Raw genomic sequence first — 27,913 nt, forward strand, 5'->3', positions numbered from 1 at the left:
ATCTTAGTTTTGAAATTTTCAGTTGACCCCCAGCCTCAACAGATTTTTGTGGGGGAGGGAGAGTTCCAGATTTCCACTCCCCTTTGTGTGAAGAAGTGCTTCCTGACATCACCCCTGAACGGCTTGGCTCTAATTTTAAGATTATTCCCCCTTTTTCTGAACTCCCCCCACCAGAGGAAATAGTTTCTCTCTATCTACCCTATCAACCAACTCCTTTAATCGTCTTAAACACCTCAATTAGATCACCCCTTAATCTTCGATACTCGAAGGAATACAAGCCCAGTCTATGCAACCTGTCCTCATAATTTAACCCTTTTAGCCCCAGTATCATTCTAGTGAATCTGCGCTGCACCCTCTCCAAGGCCAATATATCCTTCCTGAGGTGCGGTGCCCAGAACTGAAAACAATACTCCAGGTGGGGTCTAACCAAAGCTGTATATAAACTGTATGAATTTTATCCATAGGATGGTGTATTGATCCATTAGGGTGGAGTATCTGAATCAGTTAATCTGTAAACTGACCTGTCGACGTGGTCAGTCCCACACTCCCTGTCGCTGGGCTGGTGGCTTTGTTGTTCTGCGTTCCATGAACTGAGAAAGATGAAGAGATATCAGAATCAATGGACATGGAGTGATGGGTCAAACCAGTCTAAAACATAGAGTGGTTAGAAATATAGCAACTGAAACTAGCCACATGCAGCAATCCATACATGTGTCTCAGAGTCCAAAAGCAGTGAGAAATCCACACAACAACAGTTTCTGTTTAAACATAGAGCGTACATACGTTCTGATATAGAGAGCACCCTCTCACCGTGGGGGCACACCTCAGTCCGGAGAGTTCAGGCACCCGTTGGCACAGTGTGGCTTAAAGATCTCCGACCCAATCAGGGATACTGCTGGAGTTTAACCAGCGAAAACTGGGCAGCTTATAAACACTGAGCACTGGTAAACACTCCTGTATATATATTATATAATAATACAGTGTGTTACCGGGTATAACGCTCCTGTATATATTATATAATAACACATGATGTGTTACTGGGTATAACAGTCCTGTATATATTATATAATAATACACTGTGTGTTACCGGGTATAACACTCCTGTATATATTATATAATAACACACCGTGTGTTACTGGGTATAACACTCCTGTATATATTATATAATAACACCGTGTGTTACTGGGTATAACACTCCTGTATATATTATATAATAACACACTGTGTGTTACTGGGTAGAACACTGGGTATATATTGTGATAATACTAATCTGTTATTGAGCTGGGACACCTGTCTATGTAGCGGTGCAGCTTCTAATGTTGCTGAGGTCTCGTACCCACCTGACACAGAAGAGGATCCTGCTGTACTGAACGTCTGTGTCCCGGAGGACAGATTGTTGCGATACTCTGTCACTCCCACATTTGAACTCCCCCCAGGAACCGTTGAAGTCCAGATGTAGGTTGGCAAGGCAGAGTTCAGGATAGTGGTGTCATATCTCCCTGACACTGTCAAATAGAAAGGGAAGAATACATCAATGTCATTATTTTATCAGTGTTCTGGTTAGAGTGAGAGACAGCAGCACTGGAGAACAGAGAGATAGAGTGAGAGACAGCAGCACTGGAGAACAGAGAGATAGAGTGAGAGACAGCAGCACTGGAGAACAGAGAGATAGAGTGAGAGACAGCAGCACTGGAGAACGGAGAGATAGAGTGAGAGACAGCAGCACTGGAGAACAGAGAGATAGAGTGAGAGACAGCAGCACTGGAGAACAGAGAGATAGAGTGAGAGACAGCAGCACTGGAGAAGAGAGAGATAGAGTGAGAGACAGCAGCACTGGAGAACGGAGAGATAGAGTGAGAGACAACAGCACTGGAGAACAGAGAGATAGAGTGAGAGACAGCAGCACTGGAGAACAGAGAGATAGAGTGAGAGACAGCAGCAATGGAGAACAGAGAGATAGAGTGAGAGGTACTGAGAACAAGAGAGACAGACAGACACAGGGAATTGTGCAAGAGAGAAACAGAGGGAGGAAGAGAGAGAGACTAGGAAACAAAGGGAGGAAGAGAGAGAGACTGGGAAACAGAGAGAGATTAACAGAGGCAGGGAGACCGAGAAGTTCAGTATTTTACTTTATAGATCTGAAGATGCCCAGTTCAATTCCTGGGATCACTTTGTCCACTTTGTTCACTGGTGGACAAAGTAATCCCAGGAATTGAACCGGGCATCTTCAGATCTATAAAGTAAAATACTGAACTTCTCGGTCTCTCTGCCTCTGTTAATCTCTCTCTTTCTCTCTCTGATTCCCAGTCTCTCTATCTTCCTCTCTCTGTTTCCTTGTCTCCCTCTCTCTCTCTCTTCCTCCCTCTCTTTCTCTCTGGGATTAGAAGTTAGGACTCTGCAATTAACCTCAGTGCCCAGTGGGCTAGAAAAGGAGAAAAGAAATCCGGCAGGGTTCTTGCTTCTAATCAATAACCAGTGACCCCTGGGGCGGGGGGGTGTTGTGAATGTATGTGTGTGTGTTGTGAGTGTATGTGTGCGAGTGTGTGTGTGTGTGAGTGTGTATGTGTGTGTGTTGTGAGTGTATGTGTGTGTGTGTGTGTGTGTGTGTGTGTGCGCGCGCGAGTGTATGTGTGTGCGTGTGCGTGTGTATGTGTGCGTGTGCGTGTGTATGTTGGGTGAGGACAGGACAGGATGGGCTTGGTTGTGATTCTACCCCCAAATGAATTTCAATATAGGTAAGTGCGAGGTGATGCATTTTGGTAGGAGGAATAAGGAGGCCACATACTGCTTGGAAAATAAGTCTAAATGGGGTAGAAGAGCAAAGGGATCGGGGGGTACAGATTCACAAATCATTTAAAGGAGCAACAAGGCCATTAAAACTGAAAACAAAGCACTGGGGTTCACTTTGAGAGGAACAGATTTGAAAAGCAGAGAAGTTATGTTAAACTTGTATAGAACCTTGATTAGACCACACTTGGAGTATTGTGAACAGTTCTAGTCACCAAATTACTAAAAGGATATAGAGGCACTGGAGAAGGTGCAAAAAAGATTTACAAGGATGATACCAGAACTGAGAGGTTATAACTATCAGGAAAGACTGAACAGGCTGGGGCTCTTTTCTCCAGAAAAGAGAAGGCTGAGGGGTGACCTGATAGAGGTCTTTAAAATTATGAATGGGTTTCATAGGGTAAACGTAGAAAAGATGTTTCCACTTGTGGGGGAGGCCAGAACTAGGAGCCATAAATATAAGATAGTCACTAATAAATCCAATAGGGAATTCAGGGGAAATTTCTTTACCCAGAGAGTGGTGAGAATGTGGAACTCGCTACCATATGGAGTAGTCCGGGTGAATAGCATAGATACATTTAAGGGGAAGTTCGATAAGTAGACGATGGAGAAAGGAATAGAAGGATATGCTGAAACAAAAGTAAAATACTGCAGATGCTGGAAATCTGACCTGGTGAGTATTTCCATCATTTTCTATTTTTATTATAGAAGGATATGTTGATAGGGTGAGATTAAGTAAGGTGGGAGGAGGCTCATGTGGAGCATAAACACCGGCATAGGCCTGTTTCTGTGCTGCAAATTGTAGGTAACTCTACGTAACTCTCTCCCCATGGTCAAATATCTTGTCAGGACAGGAGTGGCAAATTGAGGTGAATAAAGAACTGTTATTGTGAGATCTCAGGTTCAGCAATCATACACAGCACCTCAGTGACCAAGTGGCTATTTTGGCTAATTTGAGTTTCCGCACAGTTGCTCTGTGGACTGTTTGGAGATGATCCCTTACCTGACTGCGAGCTCGCGCTCACGACCTTCGTCTCCAGGACAGCCTTTTTGGGGTAGGGGAGGGTGTTTGAGGCTGTGCGAGGTGGGCTGATGCTGGCTGATCGACCTCCTCTCAGCAACCGCTTCACATCATCCAGCTCGGTCCCTGAGCGGGGAAAAGTCAAGTCAGAACCTGGAGGGAGCCCTCTGAGTATAACACCACTGATCTAGAGCCTTGGGGAACCCCTGAGTATAACACCACTGATCTAGAGCCTTGGGGGAACCCCTGAGTATAACACCACTGATCTAGAGCCTTGGGGGAACCCCTGAGTATAACACCACTGATCTAGAGCCTTGGGGGAACCCCTCTGAGTAGAACACCACTGATCTAGAACCTGGGGAGAACTCCTCTGACTATAGTACTACAAAAGAGAATGGGAATGCCTCTGAGTCCAATACATCCATAAATCACAAACTAGCAGAAACATCCTCCAGTACAATACATTGACAAATCAGAACGTGTGGAAAATCCCAGCTAGCCCATCCAACCTGGGTATGGGGGGGGGGGCCCTTTCAGTATTTCCGAGCTGGGAAGAGCCTCTTGGCTGATGTTACTGAGTCTGGTGCACACACGCTGTCTGGGCCTTGGCCATCACATAGCTCGTTTATTTGGATCCTGTTTCCTCTCCGGGTCCTGCGCTTCCTATCACCAAGGTGGCGAGCAGTCGATCACGCGCAGGACTCCACCAACACTGCTACTGGCCGGGTGCCAGCAGGGAGGCGATGGCTGATTTTCTCTCCTTCCCTGCAGGGTGGAGAAGCGCGAGCTTGTGTTCACTGCCTCCTGATTCCAAAGTGCGGAGATGGTGAGCTGACACTTCAACCAGGTGCCCCATCCTAGGGATTCATAGGAACAGTGGAACAGGAGGAGGCCATTCAGCCCCTCGAGCCTGTTCTGCCATTCAATTGGATCATGGCTGATCTGTATCTTAACTCCATTTACCCGCCTTGGTTCCATATCCCTTAATCCCCTCACCCAACGAAAATCGATCAATCTCAGTTTTGAATTTTTCAATTGACCCCCAGGATCAACAACTTTCTGGGGAAGAGAGTTCCAGATTCCCACTCCCCTTTGTGTGAAGAAGTGCTTCCTGACATCACCCCTGAACGGCCTGGCTCTAATTTTAAGGTTCTGCCCCCTTGTTCTGGACTCCCCCCACCAGAGGAAATAGTTTCTCTCTATCGACCCTATCAAATCCTTTAATCATCTTAAACACCTCAATTAGATCACCCCTTAATAAGAACATAAGAAATAGGAGCAGGAGTAGGCCAATCGGCCCCTCGAGCCTGCTCTGCCATTCAATAAGATCATGGCTGATCTGATCCTAACTTCAAATTTAAATTCATGTCCAATTTCCTGCCCGCTCCCCGTAACCCCTAATTCCCTTTACTTCTAGGAATAATGATGTAGCTTCCACAGCTTCCTGGGGCAGCAAATTCCATAGACCTACTACCCTCTGAGTGAAGAAGTTTCTCCTCATCTCAGTTTTGAAAGAGCAGCCCCTTATTCTAAGATTATGCCCCCTCGTTCTAGTTTCACCCATCCTTGGGAACATCCTTACCGCATCCACCCGATCAAGCCCCTTCACAATCTTATATGTTTCAATAAGATCGCCTCTCATTCTTCTGAACTCCAATCAATAGAGTCCCAATCAACTCAACCTCTCCTCATATGTCCACCCCCTCATCCCCGGGATTAACCGAGTGAACCTTCTTTGTACTGCCTCGAGAGCAAGTATGTCTTTTCTTAAGTATGGACACCAAAACTGTATGCAGTATTCCAGGTGCGGTCTCACCAATACCTTATATAACTGCAGCAATACCTCCCTGTTTTTATATTCTATCGCCCTAGCAATAAAAGCCAACATTCCGTTGGCCTTCTTGATCACCTGCTGCACCTGCATACTAACTTTTTGATTTTCTTGCACTAGGACCCCCAGATCCCTTTGTACTGCAGTACTTTCCAGTTTCTCGCCATTAAGATAATAACTTGCCCTCTGATTTTTCCTGCCAAAGTGCATAACCTCACATTTTCCAATATTGTATTGCATCTGCCAAATCTCCGCCCACTCACCCCTTGTAGGTTTTTTATGTCCTCCTCACTCTCTACTTTCCCTCTCATCTTAATCTTCTATACTCGAGGGAATACAAGCCTAGTCTGTGCAACCTGTCCTCATAATTCGATTAGAAATTACAACATGAATCCTGGGTCTCAGAACCTCGATGCCCCTCCCTCCTCCGCGGGACTGGGGTTCACCCAGCGAGGGAGTGCTAGTGAGGGTAGGTACGTCAACGGCCAGGAAGTGGTGTCGTGGCCTATTGTTCCCCCCCCCCCCCCGACCATCTCCGGGTTTTAGCTACAGGTGGAAGGGTCAAAGCCCGCTGGGTACTTACATCGCCCGGAGGGTGAAGCACTCTGGAGACGGGCTCGGATTGCACTCTCTGAAACACAAGAGGTTTGTGTTACACATCAGTAGAGAATAGTAAGACATCGGTCTCAGCTGGTGGTATCGATACCCTCACCAAAGACCCTCACCTCACTCCGTCCCACTTCACTGACAATCTCCCCGATACTCCCGGGGGCAATATAAATACCCCATTTATATCATCCTATCACATCTCGCAGGGCCTCCACACATGGTGAGAAACAGCAGCAACTTGCATTTATACAGTGCCTTTAACGTAGAACAACGTCCCAGGGCTCTTCATTGGAAGAGATATTAGGAGAGGTGACCAAAAGCTCAGTCAAAGAGCTGAGTTTTAAGAGGGGATCATGAAGGAGGAGAGAGAGGTAGAAAGTTTTCGGGAGGGGAGTGTAGAGCTTAGGGCCCAGGCAGCTGAAGGAAATTAAGTACCTTGAAGTGTAGACATTGCTATGTAGGCAAATGTGACAGCTATCTTGCAAATAGCAAGATCCCATAAACAGCAATGAGATAAATGAACAGCTGAAGTGTTTTTGGTGCTGTTGTTTAAGGGGTTGAATGTTGCCCGGGACACCGGGGAGAATTCCCCTGCTCTTTGAAATAGTGCCATGGGATGAGTAATGCCCAGCTGAACAGGGAGACGGGGCCTCGGTTTAACATCTCATCCAAAAGACAGCACCTCCGACACTGCACTGCGAGTGTCAGCCTAGATTATGAGCTCAAATCTCTGGAGTGGGGACTTGAACCCATGACCTACTGACTCAGATGCGAGAGTGCTGCCCACTGAGCCGATCAGAGCTGAGAGTGTTGCCAGGGTGCAGTTTGGGTTCAGACTCGGAGCAGGAGGTCAGTCTATGTAGGAGCTACAGACCAGCTGATGTGAGAAGCCTCGAGCTTCACTGCTGATTTTCAAAGTGTCTCTGCACGGTATCAGGATCTCGGGAGGGGGTGGACCAGCTATAAATCCTGCCATGCCTTCACTGGGGAATGGAACACACTGGACTGTGTACTAAACCTAAAGTGCTGTAAGCTGCAGGGCTACGGACAGGTTGCTGGAAGGTGGGATTAGAATGGGGACTTGGTTGTTCTTCGAGCCGGCGCGGACACGATGGGCCGAATGGCCCCCTTCTGTGTGGTATCTTTCCTATGGTTCTATGGTTCTAGGTGTGATCTTACCTCGACTTTGACTGCGTCCCCTGGTGGTACCTGAGAAAACAGAACCAGCAACAAGAGATCAATTAATATTGATTACTGCTGACCCAGGGAGGGGGCAGGTACAGCACGGGTTAGATACAGAGTAAAGCTCCCTCTACACTGTCCCATCAAACACTCCCAGGGCAGGTACAGCACGGGTTAGATACAGAGTAAAGTTCCCTCTACACTGTCCCATCAAATACTCCCAGGGCAGGTACAGCACGGGTTAGATACAGAGTAAAGCTCCCTCTACACTGTCCCATCAAACACTCCCAGGGCAGGTACAGCACGGGTTAGATACAGAGTAAAGCTCCCTCTACACTGTCCCATCAAACACTCCCAGGGCAGGTACAGCACGGGTTAGATACAGAGTAAAGCTCCCTCTACACTGTCCCATCAAACACTCCCAGGGCAGGTACAGCACGGGTTAGATATAGAGTAAAGCTCCCTCTACACTGTCCCATCAAACACTCCCAGGGCAGGTACAGCACGGGTTAGATACAGAGTAAAGCTCCTCCACACACCCTGGTCAGCTCCATGTGGTCCAGCACCATTGTTTGCCTGGAGTGCGGGTTACGGAGTGTCAGCCTCCCTAACCCCTGCACAGCGAACCCTTGATCCCAGCTGTGGAGCTCCTGAACATAACCTGGCCATTCGGAGTGAGACCCCTGACCCAGGCTGCTGCAGTCTGTCTCCTAGTGAAGTGGGGACACTGGAGTTGGCCTCAAAGCCCTGGTCTGAGGCGGCGTGAGCAGAGCCAAATTCAACGGTGATGCCTTTCATGGTCAAATGTCCTCCTGATACTCTGTGTGAAGTCACACACTTGGCTGTAGGCCCTAGACTCCTATGGTCCTTACCCCGACAGGGAGTCACTGCCTTCAGGAGAGAAGGGGCTGTAGGGAGGAGGAGGAAGATTTAATCACAGATTGAGTACCATTCCCCCCAAACCGAAAGGAGCCTGTCAGCCTGGGCCTGATTTAAACAGTCCCTCGGGGAGGGGGGCAGATCGCTGCTGCAGTCTGTGTCTCTCGGTTAATAGGAAGGGAATTAAAGCTTGATGTCCTTACTGAATTCTTTCCTTGAGAATTCTGGGGAGGAATTTCCACTGGAGCTCCCTGAAAAAAAAATTAATTTCAGATTAGTTATACAGTGCTCACATACACTCCCGTCCCCATCAGTCTGACTCTGTCTGTCCCTCACTCTATCTCTCTACTCGTCTCTCTCTCTGTCTTTTTCTCTCTTTTTTTCCATCTGTCTCTCACTCTCTCTATCTCTGTTTGTCTCTGTGTCTCTATCTGTTAGTCTCTCTGCCTATATCTTTCTCTCTCTGTCTCTATCTCTGCCTATCTCCCTCTCTCTGTCTCTCCCAGTCTGTCTTTCTGGCTTGCTGTCTCTCACTCTCTCTCTGTTACTCTGTCTGTCTGTCTCTCTCAATCCCTGTCTGTCTGTCTCTCTCTGTTTCTCTCTCTCTCTCTCTCTCCCGGTCTCTCTCTCTATATCTGTCTGTCTGTCTGTCTCTCTCCTCTCTCCGTCTCTCTCTGTGTCTTGCTCTCTATCTCTCTCGCTCTCCCACTCTCTCTCTCTCTCTATCTGTCTCTCTCTCTCTATCTCCATCTTTCTCCGTCTTTCTCTCTCTCACTCTCCCTCTCTGTCTGTCTCTCCCTCTCCCCGTCTCTCTCTGTCTCTCCATCTTTCTCTGTCTCTCTCTCTCTCTCCGTCTCTCTCTCTCTCACTCTGTCTCTCTCTATGTCTGTCTCTCTTTCTCTCCATCTCTCTCTCTCTCTCTATATATGTCTGTCTCTCTCTCTCTCCATCTCTCTCTCTCTCTCTCTCTCTCTATGTCTGTCTCTCTCTCTCTCTCCGTCTCTCTCTCTCTCACTCTGTCTCTCTCTATGTCTGTCTCTCTTTCTCTCCATCTCTCTCTCTCTCTCTCTATGTCTGTCTCTCTCTCTCTCCATCTCTCTCTCTCTCTCTCTCTCTCTATGTCTGTCTCTCTCTCTCTCTCCGTCTCTCTCTCTCTCACTCTGTCTCTCTCTATGTCTGTCTCTCTTTCTCTCCATCTCTCTCTCTCTCTCTATGTCTGTCTCTCTCTCTCTCTCCGTCTCTCTCTCTCTCTCTCACTCTGTCTCTCTCTATGTCTGTCTCTCTTTCTCTCCATCTCTCTCTCTCTCTCTCTCTTTGTCTGTCTCTCTCTCTCTCTCCATCTCTCCCCGTCTCTCTCTCTCTGTGGCACGTCACAGCGCTCTTCCCTCTCCCCTCGTACCTTCATATCCTCCATTCCGGCCGATGATGGTTTTCCGCTCCAGTGTGGTGTCCGGCGAGATTGAAAATGTGGAGCTGGGGAATCGGGTCCGGGAATAGCCATTGGAAGTCCCTCGGCCGGCTGTTAGGAAATAAATCCGGGATCTCAGCATTAGTGGGAGAAGCGTTTCCCAAGAATTTCAACTCATAGATCGGACTGACACTCGGAGCAGACAGACAGACGGACACTCGGGACAGACAGATAGACGAACACTCGGGACAGACAGACAGATGGACACTCGGGACAGACAGACAGACGGACTCTCGGGACAGACAGACTGGCACTCGGGACAGGCAGACGGACGAACCTGAGTGCACCACGGAATCTCCCACCAGGGGTTCAGTCCCATACAACGGGGGGTGGCGAGCTGTAAACGAACAGCCCTGCGGGTCTCAAACTCCTCCGCTGGTGCCTCACGTTCGGGTTGTTTAGGCTCCCATGGCCACCAGCTGGGATTGTGTGGTGGGGGGAGTGCAGTTAATGGTTAAAGTGGGATCTGGGGCGATCTGGAAACCCCAAGTGCCCACTCCCCCGCCATGAATGATCCCACAGAGCTGCATCATCGACCTCCCCCACCCCCTTTACCGTGAGAATCCCGCGCCCTCTCGGAGGGGACTAGTCTGCCCCTGAAGGGCGTGAGTCCCCCAAAGGAGTGGGGAAAGTTACTGAAATTATCATCAGCCATTAGCGGCTGCATGAGGGTAACCCAAGGAGGGCAGTGCCCAGGGAGAACCAGGACAGTCGCACTGTGCCCGGGGAGCGGGACGGTCGCACTGTGCCCAGGGAGCGGGGTAGTCGCACTGTGCCCAGGGAGCGGGATGGTCGCACTGTGCCCAGGGAGCGGGGTAGTCGCACTGTGCCCAGGGAGCGGGACGGTCGCACTGTGCCCGGGGAGCGGGACGGTCGCACTGTGCCCAGGGAGCGGGACGGTCCCACTGCCCAGGGAGCGGGACGGTCGCACTGTGCCCGGGGAGCAGGACGGTCGCACTGTGCCCAGGGAGCGGGACGGTCACACTGTGCCCAGGGAGCGGGACGGTCGCACTGTGCCCGGGGAGCGGGACGGTCGCACTGTGCCCGGGGAGCGGGACGGTCACACTGTGCCAGAGAGCGGGACGGTCGCACTGTGCCCAGGGAGCGGGACGGTCACACTGCCCAGGGAGCGGGACAGTCACGCTGTGCCCGGGGAGCGGGACGGTCACACTGTGCCAGAGAGCGGGACGGTCACACTGCCCAGGGAGCGGGACAGTCACGCTGTGCCCAGGGAGCGGGACAGTCACGCTGTGCCCAGGGAGCGGGACAGTCACGCTGTGCCCAGGGAGCGGGACAGTCACACTGCCCAGGGAGCGGGACGGTCACTCTGTGCCCAGGGAGCGGGACAGTCACGCTGTGCCCAGGGAGCGGGACGGTCACGCTGTGCCAGAGAGCGGGACGGTCGCACTGTGCCCAGGGAGCGGGACGGTCGCACTGTGCCCAGGGAGCGGGACGGTCGCACTGTGCCCAGGGAGCGGGACGGTCGCGCTGTGCCCAGGGAGCGGGACGGTCGCGCTGTGCCCAGGGAGCGGGACGGTCACGCTGTGCCCAGGGAGCGGGACAGTCACGCTGTGCCCAGGGAGCGGGACAGTCACACTGTGCCCAGGGAGCGGGGTAGTCGCCCTGTGCCCAGGGAGCGGGACGGTCGCACTGTGCCCGGGGAGCGGGACGGTCGCACTGTGCCCAGGGAGCGGGACCGTCGCACTGTGCCCAGGGAGCGGGACGGTCACACTGTGCCCAGGGAGCGGGACGGTCACACTGTGCCCAGGGAGCGGGACGGTCACACTGTGCCCAGGGAGCGGGGTAGTCGCGCTGTGCCCAGGGAGCGGGACGGTCGCACTGTGCCCGGGGAGCAGGACGGTCGCACTGTGCCCAGGGAGCGGGGTAGTCGCACTGTGCCCAGGGAGCGGGACGGTCGCACTGTGCCCAGGGAGCGGGACGGTCGCACTGTGCCCAGGGAGCGGGACGGTCGCGCAGTGCCAGAGAGCGGGACGGTCGCACTGTGCCCGGGGAGGAGCGGGACAGTCACACTATGCCCAGGGAGCGGGACGGTCACACTGTGCCCAGGGATGAGCGGGACGGTCGCACTGTGCCCAGGGAGCAGGACGGTCGCACTGTGCCCGGAGAGCGGGACGGTCACACTGCCCAGGGAGCGGGGTAGTCGCACTGTGCCCGGGGAGCGGGACGGTCGCACTGTGCCCGGGGAGCGGGACGGTCACACTGCCCAGGGAGCGGGGCGGTCGCGCTGTGCCCGGGGAGCGGGACGGTCGCGCTGTGCCCGGGGAGCGGGACGGTCGCGCTGTGCCCGGGGAGCGGGGCGGTCGCGCTGTGCCCGGGGAGCGGGGCGGTCGCGCTGTGCCCGGGGAGCGGGGCGGTCGCGCTGTGCCCGGGGAGCGGGGCGGTCGCGCTGTGCCCGGGGAGCGGGACGGTCGCGCTGTGCCCGGGGAGCGGGACGGTCGCGCTGTGCCCAGTGAGCGGGACGGTCGCGCTGTGCCCGGTGAGCGGGACGGTCGTGCTGTGCCCGGTGAGCGGGACGGTCGCGCTGTGCCCGGGGAGCGGGACGGTCGCACTGTGCCCGGGGAGCGGGGCGGTCGCACTGTGCCCGGGGAACGGGACGGTCGCACTGTGCCCGGGGAGCGGGGCAGTCGCACTGTGCCCAGGGAGTGGGTGGTGGCATTAACACACAGACTGAACTCAGGGAAAACTCGTGCTCCAGACAGGCCCCAGTCCCTGTGGGAAAATGTGAAGTCATCCACTTTGGGAGGAAAAATAAAAAAGCAAAATATTATTTGAATGGAGAAATACTACAAAATGCTGCGGTAAAGAGGGACCTGGGTGTCCTCGTACATGAAACACAAAAAGTCAACATACAGGTGCAACAGGTAATCCGGAAGGCAAACCGAATATTGGCCTTTATTTCTGGGGGGATGGAGTATAAAAGCAGGGAAGTCATGCTACAACTGTACAGGGTGCTGGTGAGACCACACCTGGAGTACTGCGTACAGTTCTGGTGCCCTTATTTAAGGAAGGACATACTTGCATTGGAGGCAATTCAGAGAAGGTTCACTAGGTTGATTCCGGGTATGGAAGGGTTGACTTATGAGGTAAGATTGAACAGGTTGGGTCTATACTTACTGGAGTTTGGAAGAATGAGAGGAGATCTTATTGAAACATACGAGATTCTGAGGGGACTCGATAGGGTAGATGCTGAGAGGATGTTACCCCTCATGGGGGAATCTAAAACTGGGGGGCATAGTCTCAGAATAAGGGGTCACCCATTTAAGACAGAAATAAGGAGGAATTTCTTCTCCCAGAGGGTTGTGAATCTTTGGAATTCTTTACCCCAAAAAGCTGTGGAGGCTGAGTCATTGAATACATTCAAGGCTGAGTTAGACAAATTTTTGATCAGCAACGGAGTCAAAGGATATGGGGAAAGGGCAGGAAAGTGGAGTTGAGGTAAAAATCAGATCAGCCATGATCTCATTAAATGGCGGAGCAGGCTCGAGGGGCCGAATGGCCGACTCCTGCTCCTTGTTCTTATGGTCTTATGGTCCCTCTCATCCTTCAGACGGAGGTGGAAGGATGAGGACCAGGTCTGCAGAGGTGGGAGATGAGGAGAGTGCAGGGCCTGGACTGTCACTACATCTGTCTCCAAAAGTTGAGATCAGGACTGCACTTAACAAATGGACCTGACCCCTATGAGTAATCTCTTCTGTTCTCGGTTTCTCTCTCTGTCTCACTACCCCTCTCTCTCTTCTCCCTCTCTCCCCCTTTCCTTCTCCATAACTCTCTCCCTCTCTCCATCTTTCCCTCTCTCTCCCCGTCTCACACCCCTCTTACCCCATCTCCCCTTGTCTTTCCCTCTGTCTCTTTACCCTCACTATTTCTCTCTCTTTTCTCTCCTATCTCTCTCCCCTGTCCCTCTCCCCTCTCTCTCTCGCCCTCTCCCCCTTGCTCTCTGTTTCTCACCCCTTTGTCTCTCCTCCTCACTCTCATTATCTATCCCCCTCTCTTCCCCCGTTTCTCGGTATCTATCCCCCTCTCTTCCCCCCCTCTCTCTGTATCTCTCCCCCTCCCTCCTCTCTCTCCCCCTCTCTGTATCTCTCCCTCTCTCTATCCGTATCTTTCCTCCTCTCTCTCCTCCTCTCCCCCTCGCTCTCTGTATCTCTCCCCCCTCTCTCTCTCTGTAGCTCTCCCCCTCTCTCTCTGTATCTCTCCCCCTCTCTCTCTCTGTATCTCTCCCCTTCTCTCTCTCTGTATCTCTCCCCCCCCTCTCTCTCTGTATCTCTTCCCCTCGCTCTCTCTGTATCTCTCCCCCTCTCTCTCTCTGTATCTCTCCCCCTCTCTCTCTCTGTATCTCTCCCCCTCTCTCTCTCTGTATCTCTCCCCCCCCTCCCTCTCTGTATCTCTCCCCCTCTCTCTCTCTGTATCTCTCCCCCTCTCTCTCTCTGTATCTCTCCCCCCCTCTCTCTCTGTATCTCTCCCCCTCTCTCTCTCTGTATCTCTCCCCCCCTCTCTCTCTGTATCTCTCCCCTCTCTCTCTCTGTATCTCTCCCCCCTCTCTCTCTGTATCTCTCCCCCTCTCTCTCTCTCTGTATCTCTCCCCCCCTCTCTCTCTGTATCTCTCCCCCCCCCTCTCTGTATCTCTCCCCCTCTCTCTCTCTGTATCTCTCCCCCTCTCTCTCTCTGTATCTCTCCCCCCTCTCTCTCTCTGTATCTCTCCCCCTCTCTCTCTCTGTATCTCTCCCCCCCCTCTCTCTCTGTATCTCTCCCCTCTCTCTCTCTGTATCTCTCCCCCCCTCTCTCTCTGTATCTCTCCCCCCTCTCTCTCTGTATCTCTCCCCCTCTCTCTCTCTGTATCTCTCCCCCTCTCTCTCTCTGTATCTCTCCCCCCCTCTCTCTCTGTATCTCTCCCCCTCTCTCTCTGTATCTCTCCCCCTCTCTCTCTGTATCTCTCCCCCTCTCTCACTCTGTATCTCTCCCCCTCTCTCTCTCTGTATCTCTCCCCCTCTCTCTCTCTGTATCTCTCCCCCTCTCTCTCTCTGTATCTCTCCCCCTCTCTCTCTCTGTATCTCTCCCCCTCTCTCTCTGTATCTCTCCCCCTCTCTCTCTCTGTATCTCTCCCCCTCTCTCTCTCTGTATCTCTCCCCCTCTCTCTCTGTATCTCTCCCCCTCTCTCTCTCTGTATCTCTCCCCCTCTCTCTCTCTGTATCTCCCCCTCTCTCTCTGTATCTCTCCCCCTCTCTCTCTCTGTATCTCTCCCCCTCTCTCTCTCTGTATCTCCCCCTCTCTCTCTGTATCTCTCCCCCCCTCTCTCTCTGTATCTCTCCCCCTCTCTCTCTCTGTATCTCTCCCCCTCTCTCTCTCTGTATCTCCCCCTCTCTCTCTGTATCTCTCCCCCCCTCTCTCTCTGTATCTCTCCCCCTCTCTCTCTCTGTATCTCCCCCTCTCTCTCTGTATCACTCCCCCTCTCTCTCTCTGTAACTCTCCCCCCCTCTCTCTCTGTATCTCTCCCCCTCTCTCTGTATCTCTCCCCCTCTCTCTGTATCTCTCCCCCTCTCTCTCTCTGTATCTCTCCCCCCCTCTCTCTCTGTAACTCTCCCCCTCTCTCTCTCTGTATCTCTCCCCCCCTCTCTCTCTGTAACTCTCCCCCTCTCTCTCTCTGTATCTCTCCCCCCTCTCTCTCTGTATCTCTCCCCCTCTCTCTCTCTGTATCTCTCCCCCTCTCTCTCTCTGTATCTCTCCCCCTCTCTCTCTCTGTATCTCTCCCCCCCTCTCTCTCTGTATCTCTCCCCCGCTCTCTCTCTGTATCTCTCCCCCTCTCTCTCTCTGTATCTCTCCCCCTCTCTCTCTGTATCTCTCCCCCCCTCTCTCTCTGTATCTCTCCCCCCCTCTCTCTCTGTATCTCTCCCCCTCCCTCTCTCTGTATCTCTCCCCCTCCCTCTCTCTGTATCTCTCCCCCTCCCTCTCTCTGTATCTCTCCCCCTCTCTCTCTCTGTATCTCTCCCCCCCTCTCTCTCTGTAACTCTCCCCCCCTCTCTCTCTGTATCTCTCCCCCCACTCTCTCTCTGTATCTCTCCCCCTCTCTCTCTGTATCTCTCCCCCTCTCTCTCTCTCTGTATCTCTCCCCTCTCTCTCTCTCTGTATCTCTCCCCTCTCTCTCTCTCTGTATCTCTCCCCCTCTCTCTCTCTCTGTATCTCTCCCCCTCTCTCTCTCTCTGTATCTCTCCCCCTCTCTCTCTCTGTATCTCTCCCCCTCTCTCTCTCTGTATCTCTCCCCCTCTCTCTCTCTGTACCTCTCCCCCTCTCTCTGTATCTCTCCCCCTCTCTCTCTGTATCTCTCCCCCTCTCTCTCTCTGTATCTCTCCCCCTCTCTCTCTCTGTATCTCTCCCCCTCTCTCTCTCTGTATCTCTCCCCCTCTCTCTGTATCTCTCCCCCTCTCTCTCTCTGTATCTCTCCCCCTCTCTCTCTCTGTATCTCTCCCCCTCTCTCTCTCTGTACCTCTCCCCCTCTCTCTGTATCTCTCCCCCTCTCTCTCTGTATCTCCCCCTCTCTCTCTGTATCTCCCCCTCTCTCTCTTTGTATCTCTCCCCCTCCCTCTCTCTGTACCTCTCCCCCTCTCTCTGTATCTCTCCCCCTCTCTCTCTGTATCTCCCCCTCTCTCTCTGTATCTCCCCCTCTCTCTCTCTGTATCTCTCCCCCTCCCTCTCTCTGTATCTCTCCCCCTCCCTCTCTCTGTTGTACTTACGTGTGCTGTGGTAGCCGGTGTAGGAGATTGACCCGATGCTATCCGCTCCGTACCCGCCGGTGTGGGCAGTGCGCCTGGTGGATGAGCTACCGGTGCTGCTGTAGGCGGCTCCTGTCGGAAACACACAGGGGAACCTTACCGGTTGGAAGTGATGGTGTTGCTCAGCAGAGAGATAGGGGAGGGGGTCCAAACCGCAGTTCAACACAAAAGGATGATCCATGTAAACCAGTGGTCACCATTCCGGAATATTCCCCAGTCCCTGTGGTAAAATTCCACACTCCCACCCAGCACCGAGATAGAAACCATGTAGAGATATTCACCCAACAAGTACTCGGAGTTCAATTCTGGGCACCACACTTTAGGAAGGATGTCAAGGCCTTGGGGAGGGTGCAGAAAAGATTTACTAGAATGGTCCCAGGGATGAGGGACTTCAGTGATGTTCTCCTTAGAGCAGAGAAGGTTAAGGGGAGATTTGATAGAGGTGTTCAAAATCATGAGCGGTTTTGATAGAGTAAATAACTTTTTCCGGTGGCAGAAGGGTTGGTAACCAGAGGACACAGATTTAAAGTAATTGGCAAAAGAGCCAGAGGCGACATGAGAAAACATTTTTTTACGCAGCGAGTTGTTCTGATCTGGAATTCACTGCCTGAGAGGGCGGTGGAAGCAGATTCAATAATAACTTTCAAAAGGGAATTGGATAAATACTTGAAGGGTAAAAATTTGCAGGGCAATGGGGAAAGAACAGGGGAATGGGACTAATTGGATAGCTCTTTCAAAGAGCCGGCACGGGCACGATGGGCCGAACGGCCTCCTCCTGTGCTGTACCTACTATGATACCAGGAACAATCTTTTTAGAATCCTACCTGGGCTTTAAAAACCTGTTGATTTTAGGACTCGGGAAGACTGAGGGAGATGAGGCTGAGGGAGGGGAGACTGAGGGAGGGGAGTCTGAGGAAGATGAGATTGAGGGAGGGGAGACTGAGGGAGGGGAGTCTGAGGGAGGGGAGACTGAGGAAGATGAGATTGAGGGAGGGGAGACTGAAGGAGGGGAGACTGAAGGAGGGGAGGAGCTTCAAAGGTTTACGGTCCTGGGAAAGAATGAGTTAGGGTAGTAGATGGGGCGATGGGTCTGGATTTCAACACGGTGAGGATGCAGGGAGGAGGAACAGGACAGAAGATTTGGGATTGAGGAGGTACAAGAGAGAAAAATCGAGAGGAGAACTGATAATCGATAAAATAGAAACACAAGGAATATTGTAATGGAGACAGAGAAAGAGAGAGAGACACACAGAGAGAGTGACTGAGAGAGAGTGAGTGAGAGCGACTGAGAGAGAGTGAGAGTGACAGAGAGAGAGAGATAGTAAGAGAGAGAATGAGGACGAGTGATAAGGACCCAGTGTAGCGGTCTGTACTGGTTTGATACCCAGTGTAAGGATTTATACACCTACTGACCGTCAGTCACTCCTTGTTTCCACCAGATACTCTCTCCTGATCACCATACAGTCTCAGATTGTGTTTGGAAGCCCATGAACATCCTTTCCTTTCTGGCTAACTCAAGGAATTCCTGACATTCCCACTCCCCGACGATACCCGACTCTTCCATTAGCCTTTCACTGGCTGCCCATCGGTGCTTAGACTGGAAGCTCTGAGCCTCTATTGGCCTTTATTCCCTTTCATTCCACAACACCCCCTTCACTCTTTACCCACATCCATCTGCCTGTGATATTCCATTGTAAACAATTTTACAACACCAAGTTATAGTCCAACAATTTTATTTTTAATCCCACAAGCTTTCGGAGGCTTCCCCCTTCCTCAGGTTCCACACCACCTGAGGAAGGGGGAAGCCTCCGAAAGCTTGTGGGATTAAAAATAAAATTGTTGGACTATAACTTGGTGTTGTAAAATTGTTTACAATTGTCAACCCCAGTCCATCACCGGCATCTCCACATCTGATATTCCAGACATCTCTTTTTCCCAAAGAATTTTTTTATTTTATGATCAGAATGAAAAAGTTTTAGATCAATCCTGGGATTGTAGTAGTGGATACAATTGGCCTCAATGCCAAGCTTAAGAGGGAAAATATCAGCCCGGGTTCTTGCTCCTCATCATTATTCTGAGATCCTTGCTGAAAAATGTGTGTGTGTGTGTTTGTGTGTGTGTCTGGATGTGTGTGTGTGTGTGTGTGTGTGTGTGTGTGTCTGGATGTGTGTGTGTTTGTGTGTGTGTCTGGATGTGTGTGTGTGTGTATCTGGATGTATGTGTGTGTGTGTTTGTCTCTGGGTGTGTGTGTGTGTGTGTGTGTGTGTGTCTGGATGTGTGTGTGCCTGTGTATGTGTGTGTCTGGATGTATGTGTGTGTGTGTGTGTGTGTCTCTGGGTGTGTGTGTGTGTCTGGGGGTGTGTGTGTCTGGATGTGTGTGTGTGTGTGTGTGTGTGTGTGTGTGTCTGGGGGTGTGTGTGTCTGGGGGTGTGTGTGTCTGGGGGTGTGTGTGCCTGGGGGTGGGTGTGTCTGGGGGTGTGTGTGTCTGGGTGTGTGTGTGTCTGGGTGTGTGTGTGTCTGGGGGTGTGTGTGTCTGGATGTGTGTGTGTGTCTAGGAACGTAGGAATATAGGAACAGGAGTAGGCCATTCAGCCCCTCGTGCCTGCTCCATCATTTGATAAGATCATGGCTGAGCTGTGATCTAACTCCATATACCTGCCTTTGGCCCATATCCCTTAATACCTTTGGTTGCCAAAAAGCTATCTATCTCAGATTTAAAATTAGCAATTGAGCTAGTATCAATTGCCGTTTGAGGAAGAGAGTTCCAAACTTCTACCACCCTTTGTGTGTAGAAATGTTTTCTAATCTCACTCCTGAAAGATTTGGCTCTAATTTTTAGACTGTGCCCCCTACTCCTAGAATCCCCAACCAGTGGAAATAGTTTCTCTCCATCCACCCTATCTGTTCCCCTTAATATCACATCAACTTCGATCAGTTCACCCCTTAACCTTCTAAACTCTAGAGAATACAACCCCAATTTGTGTAATCTCGCCTCGTAACTTAACCCTTGAAGTCCGGGTATCATTCTAGTAAACCTACGCTGCACTCCCTCCAAGGCCAATATGTCCTTCCGAAGATGCGGTGCCCAGAACTGCTCACAATACTCCAGGTGCGGTCTAACCAGGGTTTTGTATAGCTGCAGCATAACTTCTGCCCCTTGTACTCTAGTCCTCTAGATATAAAGGCCAGCATTCCATTAGCCTTATTGATTATTTTCTGCACCTGTTCATGACACTTCAATGATCTATGTATCTGAACCCCTAAGTCCCTTTGGACATCCACTGTTTTTAACTTTTTACCATTTAGAAAGTACCCTGTTCTATCCTTTTTTGGTCTAAAGTGGATGACCTCACATTTGCCTACACTGAATTCCATTTGCCACAGTTTTGCCCATTCACCTAATCTATCAATATCGCTTTGTAATTTTATGTTTGTGTAAGTGTGCAAGTGCCTGTGTGTTTATGTGTATGTGTGTTTATGTGTATTTATGTGTGTGTGTGCGCGTGCGTGTGTGTGTGTTTATGTGTATTTATGTGTGTGTGTGTTTATGTGTATTTATGTGTGTGTGTGTTTATGTGTGTGTGTGTGTATGTGTGTGTGTGTGTGTGCGCGTGCGTGCGTGTGTGTGTGTTTATGTGTATTTATGTGTGTGTGTGTTTATGTGTATTTATGTGTGTGTGTGTTTATGTGTGTGTATGTTTATGCGTGTGTGTGTTTGTGTGTGTGTGTGTTTATGTGTGTGTGTGTGTGTGTTTGTGTGTGTGTGTTTATGTGTGTGTGTTTGTGTGTGTGTGTGTGTTTGTGTGTGTGTGTTTGTTTATGTGTGTGTATGTGTGTGTGTTTGTGTGTGTGTGTTTATGTGTGTGTGTGTTTATGTGTGTGTGTTTATGTGTGTGTGTGTGTGTGTGTGTGTGTGTGTGGGCAGGGAACATCAGATAAGGACTGGATCTGACTTTCTGTGATGCCACCCACAGAGGGGTTGACTTTCCGCGGGGGTCTCCCGATCATCCACCATAACTTAGGGCAGAAGATCCATGGAAACCTTAGAGAAACGGCCCACCTGAGCACCCCCCAGAAACAAAGTTCCATCCCCCCAGCCCGGCCCTCCTGAACTACAGCCCCCTCCCCGGAACAGAAACCTCCTCCCTTCACCCTGTCCGGGAGCGGGACTGACGGAATCTCTGCCACGAAAACTCCATCCAGCAAATCAAGAATTACTCACGTGGGGGGAGTGAGGTCAGTTTTGTGGTTACCGTCTCTGTGATGACTGCAACAGAAGAGAGAGAACGAACAGTCATTAATCTGTTACCAGTTAAAGAAACAGGACAGGCTGCCTGGCATTGTATGGTGAAGGCAGCTGCCGGCTGGTACAGGGTGTTCTGAACCCCGAGACTCGTGGGCTGAAGGCTGTGCCTTTAAGGCTCAGGTTTACCGTGTGTTTTGGGAGGATGTGACTGGGAGCTGAGCTCGGGAGTGATTCATTCTGTGATTTGCCCAAACCACAAGCCAGGCTGCAGCCAGGAGTAAATGTGACAGATACCCATGTACCCAGGGAAGATCCACAGTCGGCAGCAGGAAACTCAGCTCAAGTCTGTCTGATTGTGATCTGCTGAAGTCAGCAGGGACTGTTTAACGTGGAGAATGTTACTGACTCAGGTCTGGGAAACACAATTCTACAAAGTACAGACCAGGTGGCCTCACTGCCCCCTTCACTCATCTTACCCCTTATAGGGCCCACTCATTGACCTCTCATTGGGCAGATCCAGTGCTCCCTAATTACCCTACAGTTCCCCCTCATTGCCCCCACCATTCCCAGCAAGCCGGTCCTTACCACTGTCTGAGTAGCTTCCTCCGTCCATCTTCCTGTTCCTGCTATTCTCTATTTCAAAGACACCTGTCAGGGGATGGAGACACCGAGAGTTAGTACCAGATCAGAGCAACATGTTCACATAGGGGATTCCCTCATATTCAGACCCACTCCAGGACCAGGACCTGGATCCAGGCCGATAGTCCAGCCCAGGACTGGGGCCCTGGATCCAGGCTGACACTCCAGCCCAGGACTGGGGCCCTGGATCCAGGCCGATAGTCCAGCCCAGGACTGGGGCCCTGGATCCAGGCCGATAGTCCAGCCCAGGACTGGGGCCCTGGATCCAGGAAGACACTCCAGCCCAGGACTGGGGCCCTGGATCCAGGCTGACACTCCAGCCCAGGACTGGGGCCCTGGATCCAGGCTGACACTCCAGCCCAGGACTGGGGCCCTGGATCCAGGCTGACACTCCAGCCCAGGACTGGGGCCCTGGATCCAGGCTCACACTCCAGCCCAGGACTGGGGCCCTGGATCCAGGCTGACACTCCAGCCCAGGACTGGGTGGAGTGCAGCATTGTCCAAGGTGCCATCCTTTGGATTAGACGTTAAGCCGAGACCCTGTCCGCCTGTTCTGTTGGTTCGGGTGGATGTTAAAGATCCCATGGTTCTATTCCAAGAGGAGCAGGGGGTTCTTCTGGTGTGCTGGCCAAACTACCCCCTCAACCAACACCACCAAACCCAGATGGTCACTCATCTCATTGCTGGACAGTCTGTAACAGATGGTCAGTAAGGAATGGTCAGTAAGGGACGGTCAGTAAGGGACGGTCAGTAAGGGACGGTCAGTAAGCGACGGTCAGTAAGGAATGAGCAGTAAGGGATGGTCAGTAAGGGATGGACAGTAAAAGATGGTCAGTCAGGGATGGTCAGTAAGCAATGGTCAGTAAGGGACAGTCAGTAAGGGATGGTCAGTAAGAGATGGGCAGTAAGGGACGGACCATAAGGTGGGTCAGTAAGGGACAGCCAGCAAAAGATGGTCAGTAAGGAATGGTCAGTAAGGGACGGTCAGAAAGGAACGACCAGTAAGGGATGGTCAGTAAGAGATGGTTAATAAGGGATGGTCAGTAAGGAATGGTCCATTCACAGAACAGTGGGAAAATGAGCCGAATGACTGGGAACCCAAAGATATTCAGTGAGAACACGTCACATTTCTGCACACTTTACTGAAGTGTGATTTATTACTGTATCCCATACAGCGATGATTTATTACTGTACCCCGTACTGCGATGATTTATTACTGTACCCCGTACAGCGATGATTTATTACTGTACCCCGTACAGCGATGATTTATTACTGTACCCCGTACTGCGATGATTTATTACTGTACCCCGTACAGCGATGATTTATTACTGTACCCCGTACTGCGATGATTTATTACTGTACCCCGTACTGCGATGATTTATTACTGTACCCTGTACTGCGATGATTTATTACTGTACCCCGTACAGCGATGATTTATTACTGTACCCCGTACTGCGATGATTTATTACTGTACCCCGTACTGCGATGATTTATTACTGTACTCCATACTGTAATGATTTATTACTGTACCCTGTGCTGCGATGATTTAGTACTGTACTTCATACTGCAATGCTTTATTACTTACCCTACTATGATTTATTACTGTACCCAGTGCTGTAATGATTTATTACTGTACCCAGTGCTGTGATGATTTATTACTGTACCCAGTGCTGTGATTTCTTACTATACCCAGTGCTGCAATGATTTATTACTGTATGCTGTACTATGATTTCTTACTGTACCCAGTGCTATGATTTCTTACTGTACCCAGTGCTGCAATGATTTATTACTGTACCCTGTACTATGATTTATTACTGTATCCTGTACTATGATTTATTACTGTACCCAGTGCTGTGATAATCTATTACTGCATCCAGTGCTGTGATGATTTATTACTGTACTCTGTATTGATGATTTATTACTGTACCCCATACTGTGATGATTTATTACTGTACCCAGTGCTGTGATGATTTATTACTGTACCCAGTGCTGTGATGATTTATTATTGTAACCCATGCTTTGATAATTTAATTACTATACATGTTGCTAGTGCTGGTTTAACTCTTCACTGTTTCTGCCAGTTATTCTAATAAATCTCCTCAGACTTGGTTTGTTTCACACAGTGTCCCATGAATAAAATCGAAACAAGCACAGGCTGCTTACCACTGTCTGAATAATCCGCGTGGTTCAATTGGTGATAATTTCCTGCACTGTCCATTTCATAGTCAGCTATAGAGAGAGAGGAAATGAACTTTAAAACCAAGCAGGAGAAGAGAACGTCTAATATTTATACAGCACCTCGTCACAGCCTCAGTGTGTAATGCACAATGAATTACTCAGGGAGGAATGTTGGTCAGGGCACGAGGAGAACTCTCAGCTCTTCAAATAATGCCGGGGACCTGAACAGGCAGAGAGGTTCATAGTTCAGCAGCTTGAGGAAAGAAAGAAAAAACTTGCAATTGTACAGCGCCTTTCACGATCTCAGGATGTCCCAAAGCACTTTTCAGCCAATTAAGTACTTTTGAAGTGTAGTCACTGTTGTAATGTAGGAAACACGGCAGCCAATTTGCTCACATAAACAGCAATGTGATAATGACCGCATGGTCTGTTTTTAGTGATGTTGGTTGAGGGATAAATATTGGCTCAGGTCACCAGGGAGAACTCCCCTGCTCTTTGAAATTTCTTGTGGGATCTATTACATCCACCTGAGAAAGCAGATAGGGCCTCGGTTTAATGTCTCATCTGACAGTGCAGCACTCCCTCAGCACTGCACTGAGGGCGTCAGCCTGGATTTTGTGCTTAAGTCTCTGGAGTGGGGCTTGAACCCACAACCTTCTGACTCAGAGGGGAGAGGGCTGCCCACTGAGCCACGGCTAACACCCCACCCCATCCCAGCACCTCCTGCACCCCCAGCTTACAGGATTGGGCTTCAGCCAGAGTGAGCGCCTTGAGGAGCGAAGGGGTGGAAATTGGAGGAGAAATAAAAAGAGAAAGAGCTGAAACACCAGGGGAGGAATACCTCCAGTCGATCGTTGGCAACAGATTGGAACAGAAAACCCTGGCGGGGGAATTTCACCCGGTTGCTGCTGACTGTACAGCAGCTGTGGTGTTCCTGCAGGGGGCACCGGTAGATCACAGCAGGAGCGAGGCTGAGCAGAGCCGCCAATCCCAGCAGCACACAAAGTGAGGCCAGAAAACTACTGAAAGTATCTTCACTGATCTCCGATTATCCGGAGAGAGAGATTTCCGGCCAATTCAACTCCGCTCTCTAATTACTGGGAAGATTCTGCAATTGTTCAGTCCTGTTTAATCGCCTTGTGTTACTAAGTATTCTTTTACTTTTAAAGATATGTACAGAAATTCCTCCCAGAAACAAAACACGAATCAAATTCAAACCCACGAAACTATCCTCAGATCTTCACAGAACAGAATGATCTGGGGCTTAGTTAAAGATTCAAACTGCCCTCAGTCTTCAGAACTTGGCCTTCTGATTTAGTTCATTTATCTAAATTTGAGTCAGAATGTTTGTTAAAATGAAGCTCGAGGGGTTATCTGTGCTCGATGTGGGAGTGAGTGAGCAAGTGTTTTTTATAAAAGGGACAGGCCGATGCCATTCTGCACTCTCAGCGAGCGAGGGATGGAGGGAGCAAGGAAAACCCAGAGGGAGGGAGGAAACGGGGGAACCAGGAGGGAGGGAGCGAGGGAGGGAGGGAAGGAAGGAGACCCTTTACTTCATCATTTGGTTAGCTTGATGAGAATATATGTGTTTTTTAGGATTTTTTAAATCAGGATTAACCCGACATTTTGAAATTCACCTTTTTAGGTAGCAATCATGTCCTACTTGGCTGAATCCTAATATCTGTAGATTTCAGGGCAGTACCGAGGGAGCGCTGCACTGTCGGAGGGTCAGTACTGAGGGAGCGCTGCACTGTCGGAGGGTCAGTACTGAGGGAGCGCTGCACTGTCGGAGGGTCAGTACTGAGGGAGCGCTGCACTGTCGGAGGGTCAGTACTGAGGGAGGGTTGTACTGTCGGAGGGTCAGTACTGAGGGAGGGTTGTACTGTCGGAGAGTCAGTACTGAGGGAGGGTTGTACTGTCGGAGGGTCAGTACTGAGGGTGTGCTGCACCTTCGGATGGTCAGTTCTGAGGGAGGGCTGCACTACCAAAGGGGCACTATTGAGGGAGCACTGCACTGTCGGAGGGGCAGTACTGAGGGAGTGCTGCTCTGTCGGAAATACAGTATAGAAGGAGTGCTGCACTGTCGGAGGTGCTGTCTTTTTTTTTATTTGTTCACGGGATGTGGGCGTCGCTGGCGAGGCCAGCATTTATTGCCCATCCCTTAATTGCCCTCGAGAAGGTGGTGGTGAGCCGCCTTCTTGAACCGCTGCAGTCCGTGTGGTGAAGGTTCTCCCACAGTGCTGTTAGGAAGGGAGTTCCAGGATTTTGACCCAGCGACAATGAAGGAACGGCGGTATATTTCCAAGTCGGGATGGTGTGTGACTTGGAGGGGAACGTGCAGGTGGTGTTGTTCCCATGTGCCTGCTGCTCTTGTCCTTCTAGGTGGTAGAGGTCGCGGGTTTGGGAGGTGCTGTCGAAGAAGCCTTGGCGAGTTGCTGCAGTGCATCCTGTGGATGGTACACACTGCAGCCACAGTGCGCCGGTGGTGAAGGGAGTGAATGTTTAGGGTGGTGGATGGGGTGCCAATCAAGCGGGCTGCTTTATCTTGGATGGTGTCGAGCTTTTTGAGTGTTGTTGGAGCTGCACTCATCCAGGCAAGTGGAGAGTATTCCATCACACTCCTGACTTGTGCCTTGTAGATGGTGGAAAGGCTTTGGGGAGTCAGGAGGTGAGTCACTCGCCGCAGAATACCCAGCCTCTGACCTGCTCTCGTAGCCACAGTATTTATATGGCTGGTCCAGTTAAGTTTCTGGTCAATGTTGACCCCCAGGATGTTGATGGTGGGGGATTCGGTGATGGTAATGCCGTTGAATGTCAGGGGGAGGTGGTTGGACTGTCTCTTGTTGGAGATGGTCATTGCCTGGCACTTATCTGGCGTGAATGTTACTTGCCACTTATGAGCCCAAGCCTGGATGTTGTCCAGGTCTTGCTGCATGCGGGCTCGGACTGCTTCATTATTTGAGGGGTTGCGAATGGAACTGAACACTGTGCAGTCATCAGCGAACATCCCCATTTCTGACCTTATGATGGAGGGAAGGTCATTGATGAAGCAGCTGAAGATGGTTGGGCCTAGGACACTACCCTGAGGAACTCCTGCAGCAATGCCCTGGGGCTGAGACGATTGGCCTCCAACAGATGCGATGTTAAACCGAGGCCCCGTCTGCCCTTTCAGGTGGATATAAAAGATCTATTTCGAAGAAGAGCAGGGGAGTTCTCCAAGGTGTCCTGGGCCAATATTTATCCCTCAACAGCACCAGAAACAGATCATCTAGTCATTATCTCATTGCTGATTGTGGGAGCTTGCTGCATTGGTTGTCACGTTTCCTACATTACAACATTGACTACACTTCAAAAGTACTTCATTGGCTGTAAAGTACTTTGGGAGGCCCTGAGGTCGTGAAAGGGTTATAGAAATACAAGTTATCTCTTTCTTTCTATGAGATTTAACCTTACGTAACAACCATGGTAGGTTGTTACGTAAGGTTAAATCTCACGGGATCCAAGGTAAGGTAGCCAATTGGATACAAAATTGGCTTGACGACAGAAGACAGAGGGTGGGTGTAGAGGGTTGTTTTTCAAACTGGAGGCCTGTGTCCAGCGGTGTGCCTCAGGGATCGGTGCTGGGTCCGCTGTTATTTGTTATTTATATTAATGATTTGGATGAGAATTTAGGAGGAATGGTTAGTAAGTTTGCAGATGACACCAAGATTGGTGGCATTGTGGACAGTGAAGAAGGTTATCTAGGATTGCAACGGGATCTTGATAAATTGGGCCAGTGGGCCGATGAATGGCAGATGGAGTTTAATTTAGATAAATGTGAGGTGATGCATTTTGGTAGATCGAATCAGACCAGGACCTACTCCGTTAATGGTAGGGCGTTGGGGAGAGTTATAGAACAAAGAGATCTAGGAGTACAGGTTCATAGCTCCTTGAAAGTGGAGTCACAGGTGGATAGGGTGGTGAAGAAGGCATTCGGCATGCTTGGTTTCATTGGTCAGAACATTGAATACAGGAGTTGGGATGTCTTGTTGAAGTTGTACAAGACATTAGTAAGGCCACACTTGGAATACTGTGTACAGTTCTGGTCACCCTACTATAGAAAGGATATTATTAAACTAGAAAGAGTGCAGAAAAGATTTACTAGGATGCTACCGGGACTTGATGGTTTGACTTATAGGGAGAGGTTAGATAGACTGGGACTTTTTTCCCTGGAGAGTAGGAGGTTAAGGGGTGATCTTATAGAAGTCTATAAAATAATGAGGGGCATAGATAAGGTAGATAGTCA

General features: G+C 50.6%; 1 protein-coding gene across 3 annotated transcripts in view; it reads right to left on the reverse strand.

Annotated features, from left to right (window-relative positions):
• LOC137339904 (collagen alpha-1(XVII) chain-like) overlaps positions 1-27,913 on the reverse strand; it is a 148,823-nt gene that overhangs the window by 113,761 nt on the left and 7,149 nt on the right. For all 3 annotated transcript variants that reach the window (XM_068001961.1, XM_068001963.1, XM_068001960.1), the window contains exons 2-12: positions 23,614-23,679; positions 21,397-21,459; positions 20,788-20,832; positions 16,527-16,637; positions 9,709-9,828; positions 8,513-8,560; positions 7,428-7,457; positions 6,223-6,270; positions 3,791-3,934; positions 1,341-1,505; positions 522-590 (exon numbers count right to left, since the gene is read on the reverse strand). In XM_068001961.1, the coding sequence (XP_067858062.1) occupies positions 522-590; positions 1,341-1,505; positions 3,791-3,934; positions 6,223-6,270; positions 7,428-7,457; positions 8,513-8,560; positions 9,709-9,828; positions 16,527-16,637; positions 20,788-20,832; positions 21,397-21,459; positions 23,614-23,668 (898 nt within the window). In that variant the 5' untranslated portion in view covers positions 23,669-23,679. The remainder of the gene's footprint in view (positions 1-521; positions 591-1,340; positions 1,506-3,790; positions 3,935-6,222; positions 6,271-7,427; positions 7,458-8,512; positions 8,561-9,708; positions 9,829-16,526; positions 16,638-20,787; positions 20,833-21,396; positions 21,460-23,613; positions 23,680-27,913) is intronic.

Source organism: Heptranchias perlo, chromosome 21, assembly GCF_035084215.1.
Source record: "Heptranchias perlo isolate sHepPer1 chromosome 21, sHepPer1.hap1, whole genome shotgun sequence".
NCBI classification, from domain to species: domain Eukaryota; kingdom Metazoa; phylum Chordata; class Chondrichthyes; order Hexanchiformes; family Hexanchidae; genus Heptranchias; species Heptranchias perlo.